Source organism: Protopterus annectens, chromosome 10.part0 (genome assembly GCF_019279795.1).
Source record: "Protopterus annectens isolate FY-2018-M chromosome 10.part0, PAN1.0, whole genome shotgun sequence".
NCBI lineage: Eukaryota > Metazoa > Chordata > Ceratodontiformes > Protopteridae > Protopterus > Protopterus annectens.
In genome coordinates, this window is record NC_056744.1 from 374,993,587 (window position 1) to 375,015,648 (window position 22,062).

General features: G+C 39.9%; 1 protein-coding gene across 1 annotated transcript in view; it reads right to left on the reverse strand.

Annotated features, from left to right (window-relative positions):
• DHX9 (DExH-box helicase 9) overlaps positions 1 to 22,062 on the reverse strand; it is a 1,660,482-nt gene that overhangs the window by 1,538,993 nt on the left and 99,427 nt on the right. The window contains exon 4 of the mRNA XM_044086769.1: positions 1,928 to 2,027. Coding sequence (XP_043942704.1) covers positions 1,928 to 2,027 — 100 coding nt within the window. The remainder of the gene's footprint in view (positions 1 to 1,927; positions 2,028 to 22,062) is intronic.

Genomic DNA, 22,062 nt, shown 5'->3' on the forward strand with positions numbered 1-22,062 from the left:
GAAAAAATTTTTTTAAATTAAAAAAAGGGGCCTTTTAAAAAAAATTAAGCCCCAAAAGGTTGAAGGATACAGTTTTGGGGCAGACTATACTACACAGTCTAGAAATCTTAGTGAGAAACATTCAGGGGGCTTTCAAGTTGCTGAAGCTGCTTTATGAGATGTATACCAAAATAGGCATTGTAATCTAGGACAAGACTAATAAAGGAAGATTACAGAGGGACCAAGACTGCATGGGTCTTAGAGGACATACCACCTACAGATCAGCTAAGCAAGGCAGAAGGACTTCCTAACCATACCTGACACAGTGAACAAAAGAAAGATTAACACAGGTACCCAGGTCCAAGACTGTTTATTGCGAGTGGAGTAGCAGCAGTACAATGAAAAGGTACAGTCTTTCCCAAAGGAAACCATTCTGCATTTTTTGGCACTTAAGGTGAGGCTATAACTGACACTAGGAGCTGCCCTGGTCTGGGCACCCTAAAGTGTCTGAAGAGATGGTAACTTAGCCAGAGTCCCCCCACTCATGAAAAGTAGATGTCAAAACAGCATGGAGCAGAGCTTTATGGAACCCTGCTGGTGGCACTCCTCTGGCTAGAGAAACTATAGTATCTAACAGTCAGGTTTATTAGACAGCCAATTTACTACCTATCACACTGTATAGAGGTTTATTAAGTTGAGATGAGTTTTACCTAGGATACGGGTGTGATGGATGTTAAAGGCCTTAGCAAGGTCAAGGTAAGATAATGGACTCAACTCTCATTCACGGCTTGAGTGACTCTTAAAACAACTCACCTAGGTTTAGTAGGTATAAAACTATCTTTTACAATTCCAAATTGGCTTTCATCCAGGTGTGTAGGTCACCTACATCATCAGTCTGGCAATGTGCTCCACTAAACAGACACGTGTGAGGCAAACAGGTCTGCGGTGTCCACAGTTCAACATAGGACAAAACCTATGGACAGGCTTAAACTGTAGCAGTTTAAAGAGAGGTTTGGCTAAGCGGTGCTTTATACTTACTAGTTGACAGCTAGGGACATTATCAAGTCCCAGAGAGTTATTAGTATTATACAACCTGGTCCAAGGCGATTTTGGGAAGAATGTGATTACTGAAGTAAAAGGCTGAGATCCAATGTGAAATTAGCACTGAATTTGTCTGTGACAATATCAGCAATAAGTTCAGGAACAGAATTATAGACTCCAGTAAGTTTGGTACAGTAATGTTCAGCATTTCTAAATTTCTTAAAAGTGAAGGGTGAAGTCTTTGGCACAAGTTTCGCCCATACCCTTGTGGCCATTCAAAAAGTTGAAAATTATCCGACCACTTCCCTTAGCCAAACAAACAATTACTTTCACAGGTAAATACTAGGTTATCAGACTGCAGACTATTACAAGCTTAGTCTATAACCAGTGGTTAGAATCAAACACTGCACCTTGTACTTTTGAGATAAAGACCTTATCCATTATACCAACCCCTCCCCCAAAGTCTATTAAGGGTCACTTTTGTTTAAATGTATAACTATGTCTGTTGCTTCAGGGACACGACCCACTGAGAAGTTTAAAATAAAACCTACTTTGCTTTCCATGCAACAGAATACTGAAGTTAATATATCTAAACAAGTCTTCAGGACAAACCAAAACCCTTGCAGTGATGAAAAGTCTCCAGAAAAGTTAAAGCGGCAGTGGCCAAAAACATTCAGACTATGAACAATTTCACACCAAGCACTATTTCTCTCTCTTGTACCACTATTGCCCTACAATCCCCATCTAGGTTCGCCAGGACAATCTCCCAGATCATGCCAGAGTTACTGATCTCAAACAACACAATCACAAAACTGCTGCTTGTATGCCTGAATACCACTCAGGTTTCACAAACCCTTCCACAACTCATATTTAAACAAGCTACAACAGACCTCAACTCAGAACTTACCAGGATCGGACTTTACTTTCAAGTGAGGTGGAAGTGGTCCATCTGCAGGCAGATTTCCAAACCCATCTCCTTTCTGTGCTGCTCCTTCAGCGATTTCAGGCTGAAAAAAATAAGTGATTTTTTTGGTGATAATGCACGATATTTAAACAGTTAAAATTAAGGTGTGAACTATAAAAACATTTCAGAAAGGAACAAGCTGGTATTAATTTTTTTGCACATATGCATCTATACATGTATTTATGTACATATATAAACAAAAAGGGGAAACTGTACGAGTTGGCTGACTATACATGTATATTCCCACATACATGTTCTTACACACTTTTACATACATGTATGTACACACAAATATACAAATGTACAGTTAACAGCCCTTAGCATGTGTACCTTTCTGGACAACATTCTAACCAGTTATACATTTTAATGGCACTGCTGCAACCTGAACAAGAGTTACTATTCTCAACCGTTCTACCACATGCATATTACTTTTCACCATTTTGCTCTGGAATTCTACTCATTTGTAATCCACTTTTTCCCCTTTTCTGCTTCACATTAAAAACAGTCCAATTCAACAACAAATTTAACAAAATATTAAAGGAAATTCTTTACTACATCCTGTATTGTTTCCAGATTAAACTGGATCAACCCAAACATCTGAATATCCCTTGCATGTGTCACAAAGGCTGAACAAAACAATGTTTCTTTTCCTTTCAACAAATGCAAAAAGTACAGTTTTGTACCTACCATAAATGTAGATGTTCAAAGATCCACATTGCTGCAGTCCTTACACTTGGGTAGTCCGCTGTCCTCGGTCGGCCCGAATATCAAAGTATAAGGCTGACGTCGGTCAAGGCGCATTTAACTGACATCAGGACGTCAGGGTACAAATGCGCATGACCGACTTCATATCCTCAGTCTTTTCTTGCCCCAGATGTCAGAAGACCCTAAAAATAAAGGTCAAAACCAAAAGACAGCAAACAACCAACCAACCACCCCTGCACTAAATATATGTACAATATATACAATATACACAATATGTACAACCCAACCCACACAACCACCTCTAACTACAGAGGGGAAGGAGGGAGAATTGGACTGCAGCAATGTGGATCTTCAACATCTACATTTATGGTAGGTACAAAACTGTACTATGTTCTTCATCTCACATTGCTGCAGTCCTTACACTTGGGTAGAATCCCAAAGCAGAGGTAAGGGAGGATGGCTAACTATAAGGAAGCAGGAGCTGCCAAAATGCCCTGCAAAACAGCAGTGGCAAAACCAGCCCTGGATTTAGAGTAAAGTGGCAGGTGATGATGCCTAGAAAAAGTATGCACTGAACTCCAAGTAGCTGCCTCCAAAATATCCTTGGTTGCCACTCCCTCAAAAAGCTGTCAAGTGGCAGTAGCCCTAGTGGAATGAGGCCTAATCCCAGCTGGAATCTCCTTGCCATGATGGGAATAACAGAAAGCAATGCAAAACCCAATCCACTTAGAAATAGTTTGTTTTGACACAGGCTTGCCCTGAGAACTCAAAGCAAAAGAAACAAACAACTGCTGAGACTGCCTGAACCCTTTAGTTCTGTCCAAATAATAACGCAACTGCCTGTGTACATCTAAAGTGTGCAAAATCTTTTCCCCTTTATTTTGAGGATTTGCATAAAAAGTAGGCAAATGAATAGTTTGGTTTAAAGCCACACTAGAAACCACCTTAGGCATAAAGGAAGGATTAGTACGTAATGATACCCTATCCTTATGGAAAATCAAGAAAGGCTCGACCGCCATAAGGGCCTGCAATTCAGAAACCCTTCTTGCAGAGGTAATGGCCAACAAAAAAGCAGTTTTCCATGATAAATATTTCAACTCAGAAGTAGCTGCAGGCTCAAAAGGTTGTAGAGTGAGTTTCTCCAACACAAAATTGAGATCCCAAGCAGGAGCAGGAGCTTTTCGTGGGGGTCTTATATTCTTTGCCCCTCTAAGAAATTGCTTGAACAAAGGATGAGAAAACAATGGTGGGTCACAATCATAGTGAGCCGAAATTGCTGCAGCATGAACCTTAATAGAAGAGAAAGACAAACCTTTGTCCAGTAACTCAGTAAGATATTGAAGAGCCACACTCAAATTAGGCCCAGAAACATCAAAATCTTTTGCTGCACTCCAAAATAAAAATCTCTTCCATTTATCTGCGTACACTTTCCTTGTACTAGGCCTTCTAGCTTCCAAAATAACATTCAAAACTTGCTGAGGAAGTGGAGGCCCACTATGGTTCAAAACAGAATATGCCAGGCTGTTAGGTGCAGAGAGTGAAGCTTGACATTGAGCAAATGGCTGTCCTCCTGTGACAACAGGTGTGGAATCAAGGCAAAGGCCATGGAGGCTTCCGTGACTAGACTTCTCAGTAATGGGTACCAGTGCTGTCGAGGCCAATCTGGAGCTATTAAAATCATCCTTGGCTTGTCCTGTCTGACCTTTAGAAGTACCTTTGGGAGGAGAGGCAGAGGTGGAAAGGCATACACATGAAGATTGCTCCAATTGAAAGAAAGAGCATCCACTCTCCAAGCTGTGGGATGAAACCTTTTGTGCAAAACTTTGGCAGCTGATGGTTTAGTGGAGAAGCGAACAGATCTATGTCTGGAGTTCCCCATGACACTGTCAATTTCTGAAATACATGAGGATCCAATTTCCACTCGTGGGGATCCATAATTCGTCTGCTCAACACATCTGCTAAGGAGTTCTGTGCTCCTGGCAGAAACCTTGCCTGAAGATTGAGCTGTAAACTGAGAGCAGTCTCCCACAAAATCATTGCTTGCCTGCATAGAGGATAAGAATGTGTTCCCCCTTGCTTGTTGATGTACCACATGACAGTTGTGTTGTCTGTTAGAATCAACACCTGCCCTGGGAGAAGTAACTCCTTGAAAGCTATTAATGCAAACTGGACTGCTAACATCTCCTTCAGGTTGATATGTAGATGTTGTAGTCTGGCAGGCCACTTGTCTTGTATCCACTTTCCATTTAGATGAGCTCCCCAAGCTTTGTCTGAGGCATCTGTCGTTAAAATCCGACTCGCCTCTGGCCGGGTCACAGAGAGTCCCTTGTTTAGGTGACATTCCTGAGCCCACCACAAAATTCCTTTGAATGCAAGGTATTATTTGAATGACAGTGTCCAGATCTTGGCAGTGCTGTGTCCATACATTTTGAGATACCATTGCAGCTTCCTCATATGCAGTTTGGCATTGGGAAGCACCAGAATACAAGATGCCATGAACCCTAAGGCTTGAAGGACTGTCCTTGCAGTCAGCCGGACTGATGAGATAGTTGATGGAAGTAAAGGGATAGACTCTTTTGTTTGTCCGGGGTTAAAAGGCCATCTGGGATGCTGTATTCAGTCTCACACCCAGAAAGCACATGTCCTGAGAGGGTACTAGACTGGACTTTATTTCGTTCACAGAATACCCCAGGCATCTTAGCACTGCTATCACATATTCCAAATGATGAAGAAGCTCTTCCCTTCCTTGAGCCAGAATCAGGCAGTCGTCCAAATAAGGATAGATCTGTATTCCTTTTAGCCTGAAGAAAGCTATCACTGGAGCCAGAACTTTCGTGAACACTCTGGGCGCAGTAGATAAGCCAAAGGCCAATGCAGAGAACTGATAGTGAGAAGTCCCAGCTCGAAAACGCAGATACTTCCTGCAACTTAGTCTGATAGGAACATGAAGGTAAGCCTCCTTGAGATCCAAAGTTACCATCCAATGATCTTTGCCCAGCAGAGGTAAAAGCTGCTGTAACGTCAACATTTTGAACTTGGGAATGTCCAGATAAGTGTTGAGAGTAGACAAATCCAAAATTGGTCTCCACATGTTCCCCTTCTTTGGTACTAGGAACAGGCGAGAATAAAATCCTAGGCCCACTTCTGGCATAGGGACCGGCTGTATGGCCCCTATTTGGAGTAACAGAGAAACTTGCTTGTGAGCCTCTATTCTTTGTTGAGGAGGAACGTCTGGCATGCCTTTGAAAGGAGGCAAGGTATGGAAATAAAACCTGTAACCGTGGTGTATGATATCCAATACCCATCTGTCTTGGGTAATTAAACTCCAATTTTCTTTGAAAAGTGCCAACCTTCCTCCCAAAGGTGCTGCCAGGCGAGAAGGTTCTGGCAGCTGAAAAGGTAGGTCATTGGGTCTGTTTACGAAAGGACTGACCCCTGCCCTCACCTGAAGACTGTGCAGGAGAACTCCCTGTTCTAGGCCTGAAAGAGCCCTGAGCTCTGCCCCTGCCACGTCTAGATCTACCCCTAGACTGGGAATCATAAGAAGGATACATCCACCCCTTAGTAGGCCAATTTCTACTAAACTTTGGAGGCTGAACCTGCAAAAAATCTTTAACAGTCTGCATAGACTTAGCCTTGCCTTCCATTTTCTTTAAGACTGTCTCAACAGGAGAACCAAACAACACATCAGATTGTAAAGGAGCATCTAAAATCCGTGATTTAACATGGTCAGATAAATTCTGATCCCTCAGCCAGGCGTGCCTGCGAAGAACTGACCCAGTGGCAGCCACCCTAGACGAGGCCTGTACAGCATCAAAACCACATTGCAAAGAATGCTTACCCACCTGTTCAGAAACATGTACTAAATCTTGCAACTCTTTACAATCAATACCTTCCGCCAGAGCATCAACCTTAGACTTCAATTGTGAAAGGAGATAGTTTTGGTATTTTAACATGTGAAACTGGCAATTCAAAGCCCTCATAGCTAGAGTGGAAGAAGTATAAACTTTCTTTCCCCATCTATCCAAAGCCTTGGCCTCTTTGTCTGAGGGAACCGGATTCTTGACAACAGAAGCCTTAACACCTTTAGGCCCCTGACTAACAGTTTCTGGGTCTGCCCTAGGACTCTTAAAAAGATACTTATGAGGTTCAGGCACCCTGTAATATCTATCCGGTTTAACAGGAGCAGGAGGCAAAGAATCAGGATTAAGAGAAGTCTCTGCAAAAACATCTTCCACCACATCTAAAACAGGAGGTATAGCCAAAGGCCTATGCTGGGGTAAAAACAAAAATTCTCTAAGCCTTTTCCTGGAATCAGAGAAGTCCTGACCTTCCCACTTAAAATGCTCCCTCATAGAATGAAGAGTTTCTGAAAAAGAAAAATCCTCAGGAGGAGAAGCAGGAGGAGTAGAATCATCCACATCAGAATCAGAATAAGGAGAATACTCCTGCAAGTCTTCAGCCGAAGACTCTGAAACATCCGAAGCCTGCTCAAAACTCCCAGGCTCAGGCTCCACCCTAGGTCTCTTATCAGGAGGGGGCAAAGAACCCCTAATCAAAGAAATCAAATCTTCTGCCATTTTAAGCATATGCTTCTTGGGCACAATTCCAGAAGAACTAGGGGTGACACCAACTGAAGCTGAACCTGGCCTGCCTCTGGGAGAAGCCTTTAAAACAGAAGGAGAGGGCCTAGCCACCCTAGGAAGGGAGGGGAGTATAGTAACCTGAGAAACCCCTTCAGCCTGACCTGCCTCCTGAGAGGCCACATCTTGCAATAATAAAGTCTCTCCCTGGGAACCCAAAGAAACCTCCGGTGGAGCCACCGGCTCCACCGACACCTCTAAAGAACCGGCATCCGGTACAGACGGTTCTTCTAGCCTAGGCTTAACTGCTTTATCCTTGCGCTTCTTCGAAGAAGCGGGCGTCGGAGCATCCGACGGCATTTTATAATTGCACCGCTTCCCAAAGACTAACCTGGCACAATCCAACCTTCTCTTTATAGTGCGTTTATTGAATCTAGCACAAGAGCGACAGCCAACAACGTCGTGCTCAGGTCCTAAGCAAGGAATACACAAAGTATGATAATCTCTATGCGGTATCTGTTTCCCACAAGAAATGCAATTATTGACTTTTTCTGACATCCGGTAAATCACTGAGGCAAGAAAAAAACTAAAATATTCCCCAACGGGGTACTTAGCCAACTTTGAACTCTGTCTGAAACTTCGAAATCGAAAAATCTCAGAACGCCAACCGGCACTTGCAATGCTGCTTCTGCATCGGACCATGCGGCAAAAAAGACTGAGGATATGACGTCGGTCATGCGCATTTGTACCCTGACGTCCTGATGTCAGTCAAATGCGCCTTGACCGACGTCAGCCTTATACTTTGATATTCGGGCCGACCGAGGACAGCGGACTACCCAAGTGTAAGGACTGCAGCAATGTGAGATGAAGAACATCAGCCAAAACCCAAACACGATAATTTTTCTTCAAGAACTTATGAAAAACAAACTTCCACTGTTAATTTTTCTTTAAATCTTGACATTCTCCACTATATTAATATAATCTGCCCTGCTGGCATAGGTTTACAGGATGCTAATTTATAAAAGGTTGTCTTAAAATTCATATGAAGGCACTTTTACAAAACTCATGACAGAAAACAGAAGTAAGGTGTTTTTCTTCCCTTTAGATAAAAACAGTTCTGCAAGTTATAGGAATCCTGCACAGCAAGACAGTTTTATTTTCCCTAAATTAGTCTCATCTATGCTAGTAAACATTTTTTTTTTTTGGTTAATCCTTTTAGAATTATCCAAGTCTCACCCCAAAACAGATAATTAAACCTTGTAATATAGCTAAAGTGAATAAACTGCAGTCCAACATCTGACAGATCAATCAGAATCTCACACTTCCTTGGGTGTCAAAATTGTCAGTCTGGCTCATTTAGGTGTAACTGACAAGACTTTAAAGACCTTGTAACTTAAAATGCCTACTTGTGGTATTCCCTACAGTTGACAGTAGGGATTAGTGTCTAATGCTGACCTTTTAAGACAGAGGTGTTATGTATTTTCCTACTCAAAACCCAATGTGCAGTCATCAGCAAACCTAAACCACAGGTCTGGAACGGTCTCAAGGTTAGTAAGTATACACCAAAAAGGTGGTGTCCAAGCACACAGTGCCCTCAGTGAACCACTAATTTTTGTTTTGCTCATAAAGGAGGCAACCGCTAATTTAACTGTTCGAGTTCTTTTGGCATGTTTGCTATCTACCTTCTCTCGTAACGGTCTACTCTCTATATTTTATTTACAATACCAGTGTTGGGAATAGTGTCAAATACATTTACTAATTTCAGACAGGCTGTATGGAACAATTAACCACTACTCACCATTTCTGTGACCTTATCAAAAAGCTTAATAAATTAACTTGACTTCCCTTTGGCAAAGCCAAACTACTGGTGGGTCCAGACATGAGATTTTTGATATCACAAGTTATAAAGTCAGACATGATGGTGTTCCATGGCCAGGCAGATTAGACTAATAAAACTGACTACTGTACAGTTAATGGGGTCTGTGGAGCAGCCCAACACACACACACACACTTTGAATGAGCATCACAACAAGACTCCTCCATACTTCAAGAACATTATGCTGCAAGTACTGGGGAAAGGTTCCACAAAGGGCATGTTCAGCCTGACTTAAGCACCGGAGTTAAATTTTGTGCCCCAGCAGCTACTGACCACCAGCTAACCACATTATATTGGCCCATTCACTCCTCATGGAGTGACTTCTGTTCCCAGACCATTTGTTCCCAGAGAGGTAAAAGCTGATCACGGAGCAGTCATCCTAGCAGCTGTTACGGCATTTTTTAAAAGCAGCCCAAATCCACCCATGGTGGGAACATACATGCTGTCACTGCAAAAGACCAGCCTATGCCCTGACACAGCAGCAAGCCTGCACCCAGACATACCCCCTCAAAGGCCATCATGTCTTGCATGGTCCCACTCACATATCCTGAACCTCTGAGACTGTTGCCAGTGGAGTGACTTACATAGGAGTAAAAAATGTACTCCACACCAGAAATGTACAAAAGAAATTTACTGGTACATCCGGTACCTCGGCTTTCGCCTTCAAGGAATACTGTTGCACTCAAACAGCATGATTTTTATACACCACATAATTGAAAAATCTATTGCACATTCCCAATTAATTCCAAAAATCAGTGTATACATAAGATTCCCGGATTCCATTTTACATCTCTTGCTCAATACTAAAAGTATGCACAAGAACATTTCAACAATGAAGTTAATAGTATATTATATAAATACACTTCTAACCTACTATATAAATGTATATTAATGAAAACATATACTAATAGAGAGAAATAGGGAATTTCATGAACTCGAGTGTGTACACATAATACAACAAACTTTTAAATTTAACATTTAAATTGATGTCTAAATTTAATCCCTTAGGATATAAAGTACCATAACTGATAATATTTTTCATTTCCAGTTGTAACAGTATCTATAAATACTTCACCCTGACAAAAATAAGGCATGGCTAACACTGAAAAATAAACAATCGGTACCATCATGAGATGTACAAAAGTGTTGGGTAACTGGACTCTCCATCCTGTCCCTTTTTATATCACTTAGGTGTTCTATAACTCAGACCTTTTAGTTTGGCCAATATACCATTTTGTTGTAGAACATCCACATCCCAAGATGTATAACACCCCTCTGGTTTCACAGTTATAATATTCTTTGGCCCTACAGACCTTATTCATTTATTGTTGTACCATCTAAAATTCCTTATCCTATTGCAAACCCTACATCTACCACAGGAGAAACTACCTATTTTACCCTTCTGTATCAGTATACCTGAAGTTAACAATTCTCGGAGATTCTTAAATCTACTGTAAGAAAAGATAACCCTATCTGGAAAAATGTCCCCGAGTTTGACATCATTAAGTATTATGGGCCAAAATCTCAGTACTAATCCTTTAAGAATTTCAGAGAAAGGGGAATATTTATTCACAAAAAACGTATCCAATTTCCCTTCATTTGTCGGTCTTATCTTCCCACATTCCAGTGGTCCTTTGTCCACTTCCCACTTCGTGTGCCAGACCAAACTTATTTAATACTTTATTTTTATCTCTATTCAAAATTTCAGGGTCATAACCACTACAAGTTTCTGTTCAAGTTTCCCCATTTCATAACCCAGCCTGCTCAGATCAGAAGCGTTATTGGCTATCCCCATAAATTCTCCATAAGGCAAAGATGATAGTATGCATGCCCCACATTTACTATCTGCTCTTAAGAAAATTCTTAACTGCAACGGCCTTAGTGTATGGACGACAACCTATCTGACCCACCGCAGTAATGTAAAATTCTAAATCCAAATACTTCATGCTCCCCCTACTGTTATATGTAAATTGTAATCCAAACCAGTTATGCATTTCCTGCACAAAATTCTGCAACTATCAACTTTACAAATGAACATCGTCTATATATCTTTTATACAAGACGACCTTCTGTTTATAAAATTCCTTACTACAAATATAATTCATTTCAAAGTGATTCACGAATAGTATGGCACAGGCGGGGGCAAATGAAGCCCCCCCCCCCATCGCTGTGCCTTCCTTCTGCAGGAAATGCTGGTTTCCAAAACGGAAGCAGTTATGTGCAAGTGAAAACTCCAGTAATCTGAAGATAAAGTCAATACGTGGTCCTTCCCCCATCATAATACTGATGGCCTCCAAGCCCCATTTGTTCTTAATGTTTGTAGACAAGGACTTGACACCTACACTAGCCCAATAGAAATAGTCTGGCCAACCATACCAACCCACCATATCTACCAACTCCTTGCCATTCTGTGTGTGTGAATTTATTCTGGATAGGTAAACTTGGAGTTGACTGTCCAATAATATCCCTACATTTTGTAAATAAGAGCTTTACAAGAAACTACGGGTCTTCCTGGGGGGGGGGGGGGGTCTCAATTTTTATGTATCTTATATTTCTAAAGACTGCGTGTTTTTTTTTTTTTTTTTTTTTTTACACAGTAGAGTGTCAGACACAACAGGGGGAGGGGGCCACCACACCCCTCCCTCCTAGACTAGTGCACCCAAGTAAGAGTCTCTCCCCCCATCATTCACTGGGTCTTTTAGATTTTAGAGCAGACAACTGATCTTAGATAGTCTAGGTTGCAGTCAGGGCTTTATCTCTATGCAAAAAAAATCAAAGTCCCCAATACTTTCGACTTATAAGGGCTCAGATATTTTTATCTTGGAGGGAATAAGGGATACATTTTACCTGCAGAGGGTTGGTGTAGCTATGGGCACACCATGTGCAAACAGCTATGCCAACCTTCGCTTATTTTAATGGGAATTGGATTATGTTTTATCTTAACACATTTACTGAGAATCTGAAATGGTATACACGCTTTGTAGATTATGTCCTTTTGTTGTAGGATGGCACTATTGAACATCTGAATGACTATTGAATATCTGCATACTACTACTAGTTTCCTTAAATTTACACACACATTCTTATAGTGACATTGATTTCTTGGATGTTAAGATTAGTAGAGGGGAACTGCACACAATACACACAGGCCTTTATAGAAAGCCAGTTAGGAGAAATAACATCCTATATAAAACAGTAGCATGCACCCTTGACATGTAAAGAAAAATGTCTTGAAAGGGCAGATCTTCAGAACAACGAGGCTTTTCAATATCATCGATTTGGAAAGGGCACTATCAAATCTTAGTCCAAATCCTTAGTAGGGGCTACAAAGCTGCAGAGATAGATAGCTGTATCACAGAAGCCTGGAGAGAAAGACAGAATAGATACAGGCCATACTATGGAGTAGAGACTCCACTTGGAATAAACTCAAAACCAAACAGAGTGAAGCCTGGTGATTTTAGGGTCACCCTGCCATACTCCATTGATATTAACAGTATACGTGATATTGTGAAAGCTCACTGGAACATTCTAAGAACTGTAGATGAATTTAAAAATGTGAAGGGTGAAACACTGTGCTTTTCATTTAAGAACACATCCCTTAAAAGGCATCTTTGCTATAATCTTATAAGAACCAAGGAATTCCTTCAGGAAGAAATAGTACACAAATGCAGAAATTATAGTGCATGTGAATATGTATATACTGGTGAATCAACCTATATTGCACTTTGACTAATTTTTACGCGGATTGTAAGACAAAAAATGGTTCATTTCAGTTTCTGTAAGATATGTTATGCATACTACATTGGTAAAACCAATCATATGCTGAAATAACGGATGTTTGAGCACTACAGGGATGTACAGAACACAAAAGAAACTAGTGCTTTGGCACAGCATGTTTTAAAAGAAGGAATGAGTCATAGCTTTAGTTTCTTTGTATTAGAAGTGTTAGCTGAAGGTATAAGGGGAGGAAACTTTAAAAACAAAACTGAAGTGGCAGAGCAAAATTGGATAATTAAACTTCAGGCAGACAGACCTCCTGGACTGAATGCCAAAGTCTCCCTAAAACCCTTCTTGAAAGAGAGGCCTTTGAAGCATTAAAGTATGCTGAAACACTAAACTTACTTTTAAGATAGTTTTTAAAAAATTGAATTGATTTGCAATGTCATTAATTGATATGGTTTTAAAATGCTTCTTTTTTTTTTTTAAGAGAATGCATGTCTGATGAAGCGGTGAATACTACGGAAGTGCTAACATATTAAATTTTATTTTCCTGTTTCCTGCTGTGAGTAACTGAGACTGTTTCCTGTTTAAATTGAAAATCTATTTTGCTTGGGTTAAGCTGGGGCTTGAGTTCAGTTTGTGGATCTCAAAGATATCTGCCCATGGATTCTCTCAGGTCTGAATGGAGAGTGAGCACCAATTCCAGTTAAGAAGGGAGGGTTACCTTTACAATGAAACCAAGTCTCAGTTGTGATGCAGACATAAATGTGTTCAAACTCCAAGACAACCTCAAGATCAGACAATGTATTAGCAAGAGATCTGGAACTTAGAAAATCAATCTTGATAGAATTAGAATTGTAATTCGATGCAAGTTTGCTACTAAACCGGAATATCCAATACACAGACTCAGCCTAAAAAGGCACAGAGGGGTGTGTCAAGGGCATTTGTCCATAAAACAGAAGCCATGAACAGACAGGTGAAAGCCACTCTGCAAACAGTCAATTGGTCTACCATCTTTAACACACACTGGACCCCCACCCCCAAAAAAGAAAGTAAACACCAAATACTTTACACTAAGAGTTAAGTGGAAATGGATAGAAGTCTCCCAGACTGCATACTCTGAACTGCACAGGCTTTATATTCCAGGAAGGCTGGGAAGTAATTTTTTACAACCTTAGCAAATACTGATTTGGCAAGTTTATACAGAGATGTGGGTGGAAGTTTGTGATGCTCACAGACCACTGAAAAGATAGCCTCCATATTGTGTATTTACACCTTTCAGACTGTATTATGTATATCAAATAATACTCCGAGCATCTGACTTCCTACGCTTCCTAAGAACACAAAGTAGTAGAAGGCTAGCAAAACAAGTAATGCAAGTCTTCTGGCCTTCCATTTTGGCTAGGGGGGTCTTGACAAAAGAGAAGTGCACCAAACACAGTTTGTAGATTAGTCAATTGGGTCAAGGATCTTAACATGGAAAATGTCACAATAACCAAGGTAGCAGCAAGAGTAGTAAACATGTTTAAGCAACAAGCGAGACAAGTTTGACAGCAATGTACGAGTCAGAATAAGACAGATGGTAAATAAAAACTGATGAAAAACCTCAGCTCGTCAATAGCATAATGCTGCTCAAAGTGCAGTAAAGGGCAACTAACAGCAACCCCACAGAAAAATACCAAACTTATAACACTAACGACACTTGCCAATGACATAAAACAATTAGGTCACTTGGAAGGAAAATTCCAGACCAATGTCAACCAAGGAAGCGATGTGCACCCGACAGCAAAAGAACACAAAGCAGGGCAACATATAGCAAGCAAGAAAACAAAAGCAGTCAATCGGATTTCAACTTAAACCAAACCTAGCCAATTATTAAATCCCCAGAACAGCAGTAATTACCTTGCCGCACAACAATACAGCAATGTTCTAAAAAACACATTTGCTATCATATGCTAAGTAACTTAATATATACTTCCCTGGTGTTAAGACTGAGAAAGAGTCAAGGTATACCCCACCATCAGTGGTGTAGGATGAGGGAAATACATGGGCTACTTATAAAACATAGACAATTACAAAGTACTAGACTGATCTTGCCAGAGTCACTTTGCCTTTCTAGCCTGCTCTGAATAAACCAATCAATGCAATAAGCAATTACTTCAGAAGACTGATGTAGAATTATGCATTGACATCACACAATACAATTTCTTTACCCCTTGACCTCAAAATGCTAAGACTATCATTAATACTGTTCAAAAGTTATGATTTTTTTACAAGATTCAAAGAGTGAGTCTGTAAAATGTGGAATGTTTGAATTATTTTAATCAATCTTCAAAAGCAAAAATTATACAACCAATGTACATTAATACTAACCTATAGTAACTGGTTCTACATTCTACAAATGTGATTCAATGAACTCAGTAAGCCATACTGCTTCATTTATAATGCTTACAAAAGACTAAGAAAAAAAAATAAGTTTTTACCATAACGTTCCATCGGTGTTGTCCATCTTCATTTCCATTAACCTGTGGGTCCCGGTTCTGATCCTCGGAACTGACCGGGTGCATTTTCTACAGCTTGAGCTTCCTGATTTGAGCTCAATACTCTACACCCACAATGCCTCGCTCCCCACAACGTACCTCAGATAGAGTTTGCCAGCAAAGGCATAGCACATAAACATACTTGCACTAAGAAATACAAAACTCTACTAACTAAACATCACAAGCTCAACTTAAGGAATAGAACTTCCTTTGAAAACTAGGCTTCCCAAAGAGCTGGACAGGGGAATGGGGGGTGCGAAGGTTAATAGCAATGAAGATGGGCAACAGATGGAACGTTATGGTAAGAACATAACTAACTTCTTTATCTGATGTTGTCCTCTGCATTTCAATAACCTGTGGCACAGAGTCCCCAGGTTCTAAGATCCCAGGTAGCCCTCATGGAAGGATATTCTGAAGAACAGCAGAGCCAAAAGTACTTCTACTTCAGGAAATGAGGTACAATTTGTAATGTGTAATAAATGTGTGAGAATAAGACCTACTGGCTGCTGTACAAATGTCCTCAATGGAGACTCTACACAAAAAGGCCTAAGAAGTAGCCATGGATCTTGTGGAATGGCCCTTAATTTGTCCTAGCAAGGGAACTTTTTAGAAGAGTAAAAGGTAATACAGTCTTTCAACCATCTAGCTGGCGCAATTTTGGTAATCTATTTAACTTCATTCTGTCACAAAGATACAAACTGATCAGACTTCCTAAAGGACCCACTATTAGGAAGCTGTCCGAGTACAATGGTACTTTTCCCTGCAAGTCATGCATTCTTTGTAGCTATATTACTTTGGAAACTTGCTTTATTCATCCTAGTACAGGTAAATTGTATATTCCTTCGCTATATTCCAATTTACATATATCAAATGCATGCTGCCACTTGCATGGCTTGTCTGTGCTTTTATGTAGGGAAAACCAACCATTCATTAAAGAAACAGATTGGAGAGCATTTAGTTAATATATAGAAGGTTAAGATCACAAATACATTGGCGAAGCATGTTCATTTACATGGTACTCCATGTTCTCTTAATTTTATGGTTTTACAATTGATGCCTAGAAATGAGACAGAACAAAACTAAAGTAGCAGAGTTGAGATGGACGATTTCATTACAAGCTGATAAGGGGTATGGGCCTGAATGAAGCTATACCTTTAAGGCAGATACTGAAATCACGTGGTCTGTTTAACTGATCATTTTGTCTTCTGTATATAAATGCCTGAATGATTATTGTGCATTCATGGTCTGATGAAGCAATGAATGGGCAAGAAAGCGCTCATCAATGAAAGATTTTCTTTTCTTTTAGCCATGCTGTTTAGTCCCTCTTCATTTGGTTGTGCAAGGACTATCTTTATCCACACGAGTGCTTTTTCTCATTTATTAATTGCTTTCTCAACATAATTTTCGCCCAAAAAAAGAGGAAAATTACACTAAGCATTTTTATGGGACAAGACCAGCTTATTAAACTATACATTAATTTTAGTTCATTAATGATGCTATACTAGGATTGTTAAAAATTTGTATGCAGGGTTGGGAAAAATACAGCTTCATAAGCCACAATATTGCTGTTCATTGTAAGCTGCATTCTTTTAGTATGTAATAAGAGAGAATAGCACGTGTTTCATGAAGTGAGGCATGGAGTTATTACAAAAAGGAATTTGTTTGCCTGACTCCTCCAGGCTAGGAGGGCGTTGTTGCTAGGGTAGGTATGAAACATCCAAGGTCAAAAACAAGACCCCTTGGAAGCAAGTGAATCATGTACATGAAGTCAGAGGTGAAAATCACAAGGGACGAGAACATTTCAAAGTTTTCTGTAGGACACAGTAATTATAATGTCATAAAAGTGCAAGAGCAGTTTGATAAAAAAATGTATAAAATTATAGTTTTTGTATGTAAAGTGAAAATGCTTCATCAAGAATTGTAAAGACCAACTCCCAGCGCTGCAAGAATAAAATTTCTGTTTGCAAATCTTGAAGTGGTATTCCTGACTGAAAACAAAGCATAGAAGGTAAATTCTTAATGTTATTTATGACTAACAATTTGGTGTCATGATTCGGATCTAAACTTTGGTATTGATGCAGGGCAGTTCTGAAATAGGGCCCATCAGATTTTCTGTGAATTCCATGCTGCTTTGCATAAAATAGTCAGACTCCGATGTGCAGCTATTCAGGGTGTGCAAACATACTAGCCTTGGTAGGAAAATTGTTTTGCAAGGGAAAAGGGTTGGTTCATGTTTTTTTTCCCCTTTCCCTCTTTTAGACAATATTAGCAAAACATAAAATAAGTTCATAACTGTTTGCAGTACAAGGGCAGGGCTGTGTTTTTGTTTGACTGAGTGGTTGTAAGAGATGCAAGTAACAGTGGCAGGGCCCCCACAGTAAATGTATGTGCACATACAGTAAGAGACAAATTAACACAAGGAGGTGCCTTGTGTCGAGGACAGTACCCTCAAAATTAAAAGGTAAAAAGTACGAAAGACGTTTTACTCTGTCAATGTATGAATATAGGAGAGAAAGAAAAGAAAAAGTTAAAAGCTAAAAATAAAAGTTAAAATAAGTTCAAAAGCCTACCGCATGATTGGAACGTAGACTATTCAACAAGGTCATGAGCCCATAGACTATATGCTGATAAAATAAATTCATGAGCCTACCGCATAATAGGACGTAGAGGTATGTGTTAAAATTAATTCACAAGCCCAAAAGTACGTTGGGACTTAGTGTAATTGTGTGAAAGTACCCTCAGAGGGTCCAAAAAGAGTGGACAGTTCTGGACAGTACCTACCCGCCCCGTTATCCCAACCGCAATGCTGGAGCTGTAACTTTTGAGCTTGCACAGGGACACAAGCAAGGGGGTGTGTTGGAAAAAGGCTGATCAAAACCTCTCTGTTGCTGCACGGTGACAGACTTCCTACCCTTCCCTCCCTAACCGGTGTGTGGATTACTACAGTTATTTCCCGTCTTTGGAATTGCCAAAATCCAGGAGTTGTAAGGTAAGCCTAACATTTTTATTACTAATTTATAAAATAAGAAAAATGGCAGCAAAAATAAACAAGCAAAATCAAATCCCTAAAAAGGGAACACCTGCATATTTTACGTATTTTAATTATAAAAAGGAAGGTTGTAAATATCTGTATGACTGGTTTCGGCTACTAAAATTGTGCTGGTGGTATTTCCATTAAACGGAACTTATAAGACTAAACTGCTGACATTGAAAGGTATTTAAAAAAAAAAAAAAGCAAAGTAAGTGGGGAACAAATTACAGCATTTTATTCTTGGTACAGTAAAGCACTTGAAAGGAAAAAGGACTCCGCATTAAGAGGGTTGCAGTATGTTAATAAGAAATTGCTACAACAAGTAAAAGAGGTTAAAAAGGCAGTAAAGACCAGTAAAAAGGGATCCCTTTATCCTGTCCTAGCAGGTTTAAAACAAACTGAGGATGGCCAAAAAGCAAAAGCTTCTGAAAAGGATAATAATCCGCCAGTAGCAACTGCACCCCCACATGCACCAGTACGGGTGCCTCCTGTACAAGACTCTTTTTCAAACTCCTACCTTTCGATCTACTGTCCACTGGACACCCAGTTCACGTATACTGTTACATCTCAGACTGGTTCCCCTGTTCAATCTTCATTTTTGAACAGGCATCTGCAGTCAAGGGGAGTTCTTCCTAACCTTCTCAAACAGCTTCTACTTCCCCAACAGGGGCATTAGGGTTTGGCACTCCTGTATCTCACCATACATGCTCACATGGCAGGGTACAAAAAAGACTACAACCTCTGAAGGGGATCTATTGGCACCTCTCATAAAATATGGGGGGCTAACAATAGGGAACTTGTTCATCATCCTCTGACCCCTCCCGATTTCCATACTAAGTCTAAAAATGTTCCAAACATTAGAAAAGATCCATTAAAAATTCAAAGAACATTTAAAAACTAATAAAATGTTACAACCCTACTTTGACAGATTTAACTCAACTACTGAGGGTAGTTGCTTCAGATAAAATAAAGCAGTTACTGAAAAAGGCTGAAATAACAGATTTCACTCAAAAACTCATTAACAGATAAACAACATTGTTAAACAAGATTACAAGTGTGTGTCAAGTTAGGACTGACTGGTCTACAAAATAAAGGGGAAGCCCCATGCAGACTATTTGAGTCGCCTTAAAACAGTATTTGCTAAACATTCAAAAATACCAGACCCAAAAGAGCAAGTTAAGCCAGCAATTACAGCACCCTTTGTGCAGGGTCGGCAAGTCCTTGTACAAAATCAAATAAAGCAGGTGCTCAGGCTGACAAGGAAAGGACTTGAGTCTTTATTAAGTGCTGCAAATCACTGTACAGAGTAAAAAAAAAAAAAAAAAAAAGGATACTAAACATAAGCTATTAACTTTACAAATCAGGCAGCTGAAAAACCCAAGGGGGTCAAAGTAAAAGCAGGGGAAGGGGTGGAGGAATTTGCTACAGGTTTTAGCAAAAGTGCTGATAGAGGGGAACAAGGGTGCATCTGGCAGTGCCACTCCAGCTTCATCTAATCCATCTTAACTGTGGAGAGGCAGGACGTTGGAGAGGGGAGTGCCCATACAGGCAAATGCAAAGAGTCCAAGACAAGAACTGAGGGGCAACCAAATAATAATAATGCAGTTTTTCCTCCACCACCTCCTCATATTGGAAGGAGCCAAAATGGGCCAAACATTACAATGAAAATAAATTCAAAGAAAAACATATTTCTGGTGGACACTGGAGCTACTAGGTCAGTGCTAAAAATTACTTCAGATAGTCAAATACCACTATCAAAAAAGAAAGTAAAGGCAGATGGCGTAACAAACACTACGGTTTCATATCCTATTTCAGAAGCTATTCCCATTTTTCTTTAGGTCCGATTGAAGGAAACAAATTATTTTCTTCCGAGTACTACTGCACCAGTAAACCTACTAGAAAGAGATTTGTTATGCAAGCTGGGCTGTACTATTTATTACACCGCAGAAGGGGTGTACCTAAATGTTCCAAAAGAATTGGAGGGGGAAGTATTGGCAGTTTCAGCAAAAGCTGAACAGCCTGCTGGAAGCATACAGACAAAATAGAAAGTTACTACAGCAGGTACCTGCCAACTTGTGGGCTAATCATGCAAATAAAGTAGGTATACTAAAATCAGCAGAACCAGTAAAAAATAAAATTAAATCCATCAAAACCTCTCCCCAGAGTTTTCCACTAAAGTCAGAAGCAGAGCAGAAAAATCAAACCTGTAATTCAGGTCTCTAATACATCAAATAAATAATACCAACTAAAAGCCCTTGTAATACTCCTATTTTGCAGTGAAAAAAGAAAGAATACTCATAAATTTGTCCAAGACTTAAGGGCTGTAAATAATGCAGTGCAACCTACTTTTCCTGTTCCAAATCCAGCAACAATACGGAGTTGCATGCCACCTACAGCTAGTTACTTTTCTGTGATAGATTTACTTTTATATACCTATTTCACCCTGACAGTTTGTTTGCTTTATAGGTTCATAGATTAGTACTAAGCTAACTGCCCTTGTGAGCCATTTTAAGCTTAGCCAATTATCCCTTGTGAGACTCAACCCTGCCTTGTGTTTGTAAGGCAAACACCTTAACCATTAGGCCACTCCTCCCAACCCAGTTTCAGCAAAAGCTGAACAGCCTGCTGGAAGCATACAGACAAAATAGAAAGTTACTACAGCAGGTACATGGACACGGTTGCCACAAGGATATTCTAAATCTCCATTATTTTCTCAAATTCTAAAATAAAAATTGGAAAATGTGACATTTCCGGGTGGGTTTGTGTTAATACAATATGTAGATTTACTAATAGCATCAAACTCCTTTCAGCAATGTCAGCAGAATACCTTGCATCTTCTGACTAACCTTGCAGGAAAAGGACACAGTGTCAAAAAAAAAATAAAAAAAAATTTACAACTGTAATTATCCCTCAGGCACGTTATCTTTGTCATTTAATATCTCAGAGTAAGATCTTACAGTAGTTATCCCTCACTCTAAATTATCTTTACTTAAAATAAAACTCATCCCTTCTCGACTGCATGTCTAACTAGATATGAACTTACACTTCTTTCTAAGCCATCTATTTCTCTAATCCACTGTCCTGTTCAAAATCCTACATCTGTTGCCTACTGCTGATGATGGTAGAGAGCATAATAGTGTGTGTAAATATTTGCTTTCTCTAAGGGAAAAAAAAACTTAAGACACTCCTATACCCAATGCTGACATGCATCAGTTTGTGGATGGCTCCTGTAAAGAAAAAAAAAAAAAAACAATTGATCTTGAAAACAGCAGTCTGCACCGAGGAAACAATATTGTTGCAACAAAGACTAGAGGGTGTTCACTCTGCTCAAAAAGCTGAGCTAGTGGCTTTGCAAAAAGCCTGTGAGTTAGCCAAAGACAAAAGGAGGCAAATATTTTTTGACAGCAGTTATGCTTTCGGGGTGGTACATGCCTTTGGCCAACTTTGGAGAGAGGGGGTGGGGTGAACCTCTACAGGAAATCAAATTAAAAATTCAGGGTACATAAAATCATTGTTAAATGCACTTCTGTTACCTAAAAAGCTGTCTGTATTCAAATGTTGTGGGCCAAAAAAAAATTTCCCAAAAGGGAAATTTTAACCCCCCCCCCAGGGGGTTAAAAAAC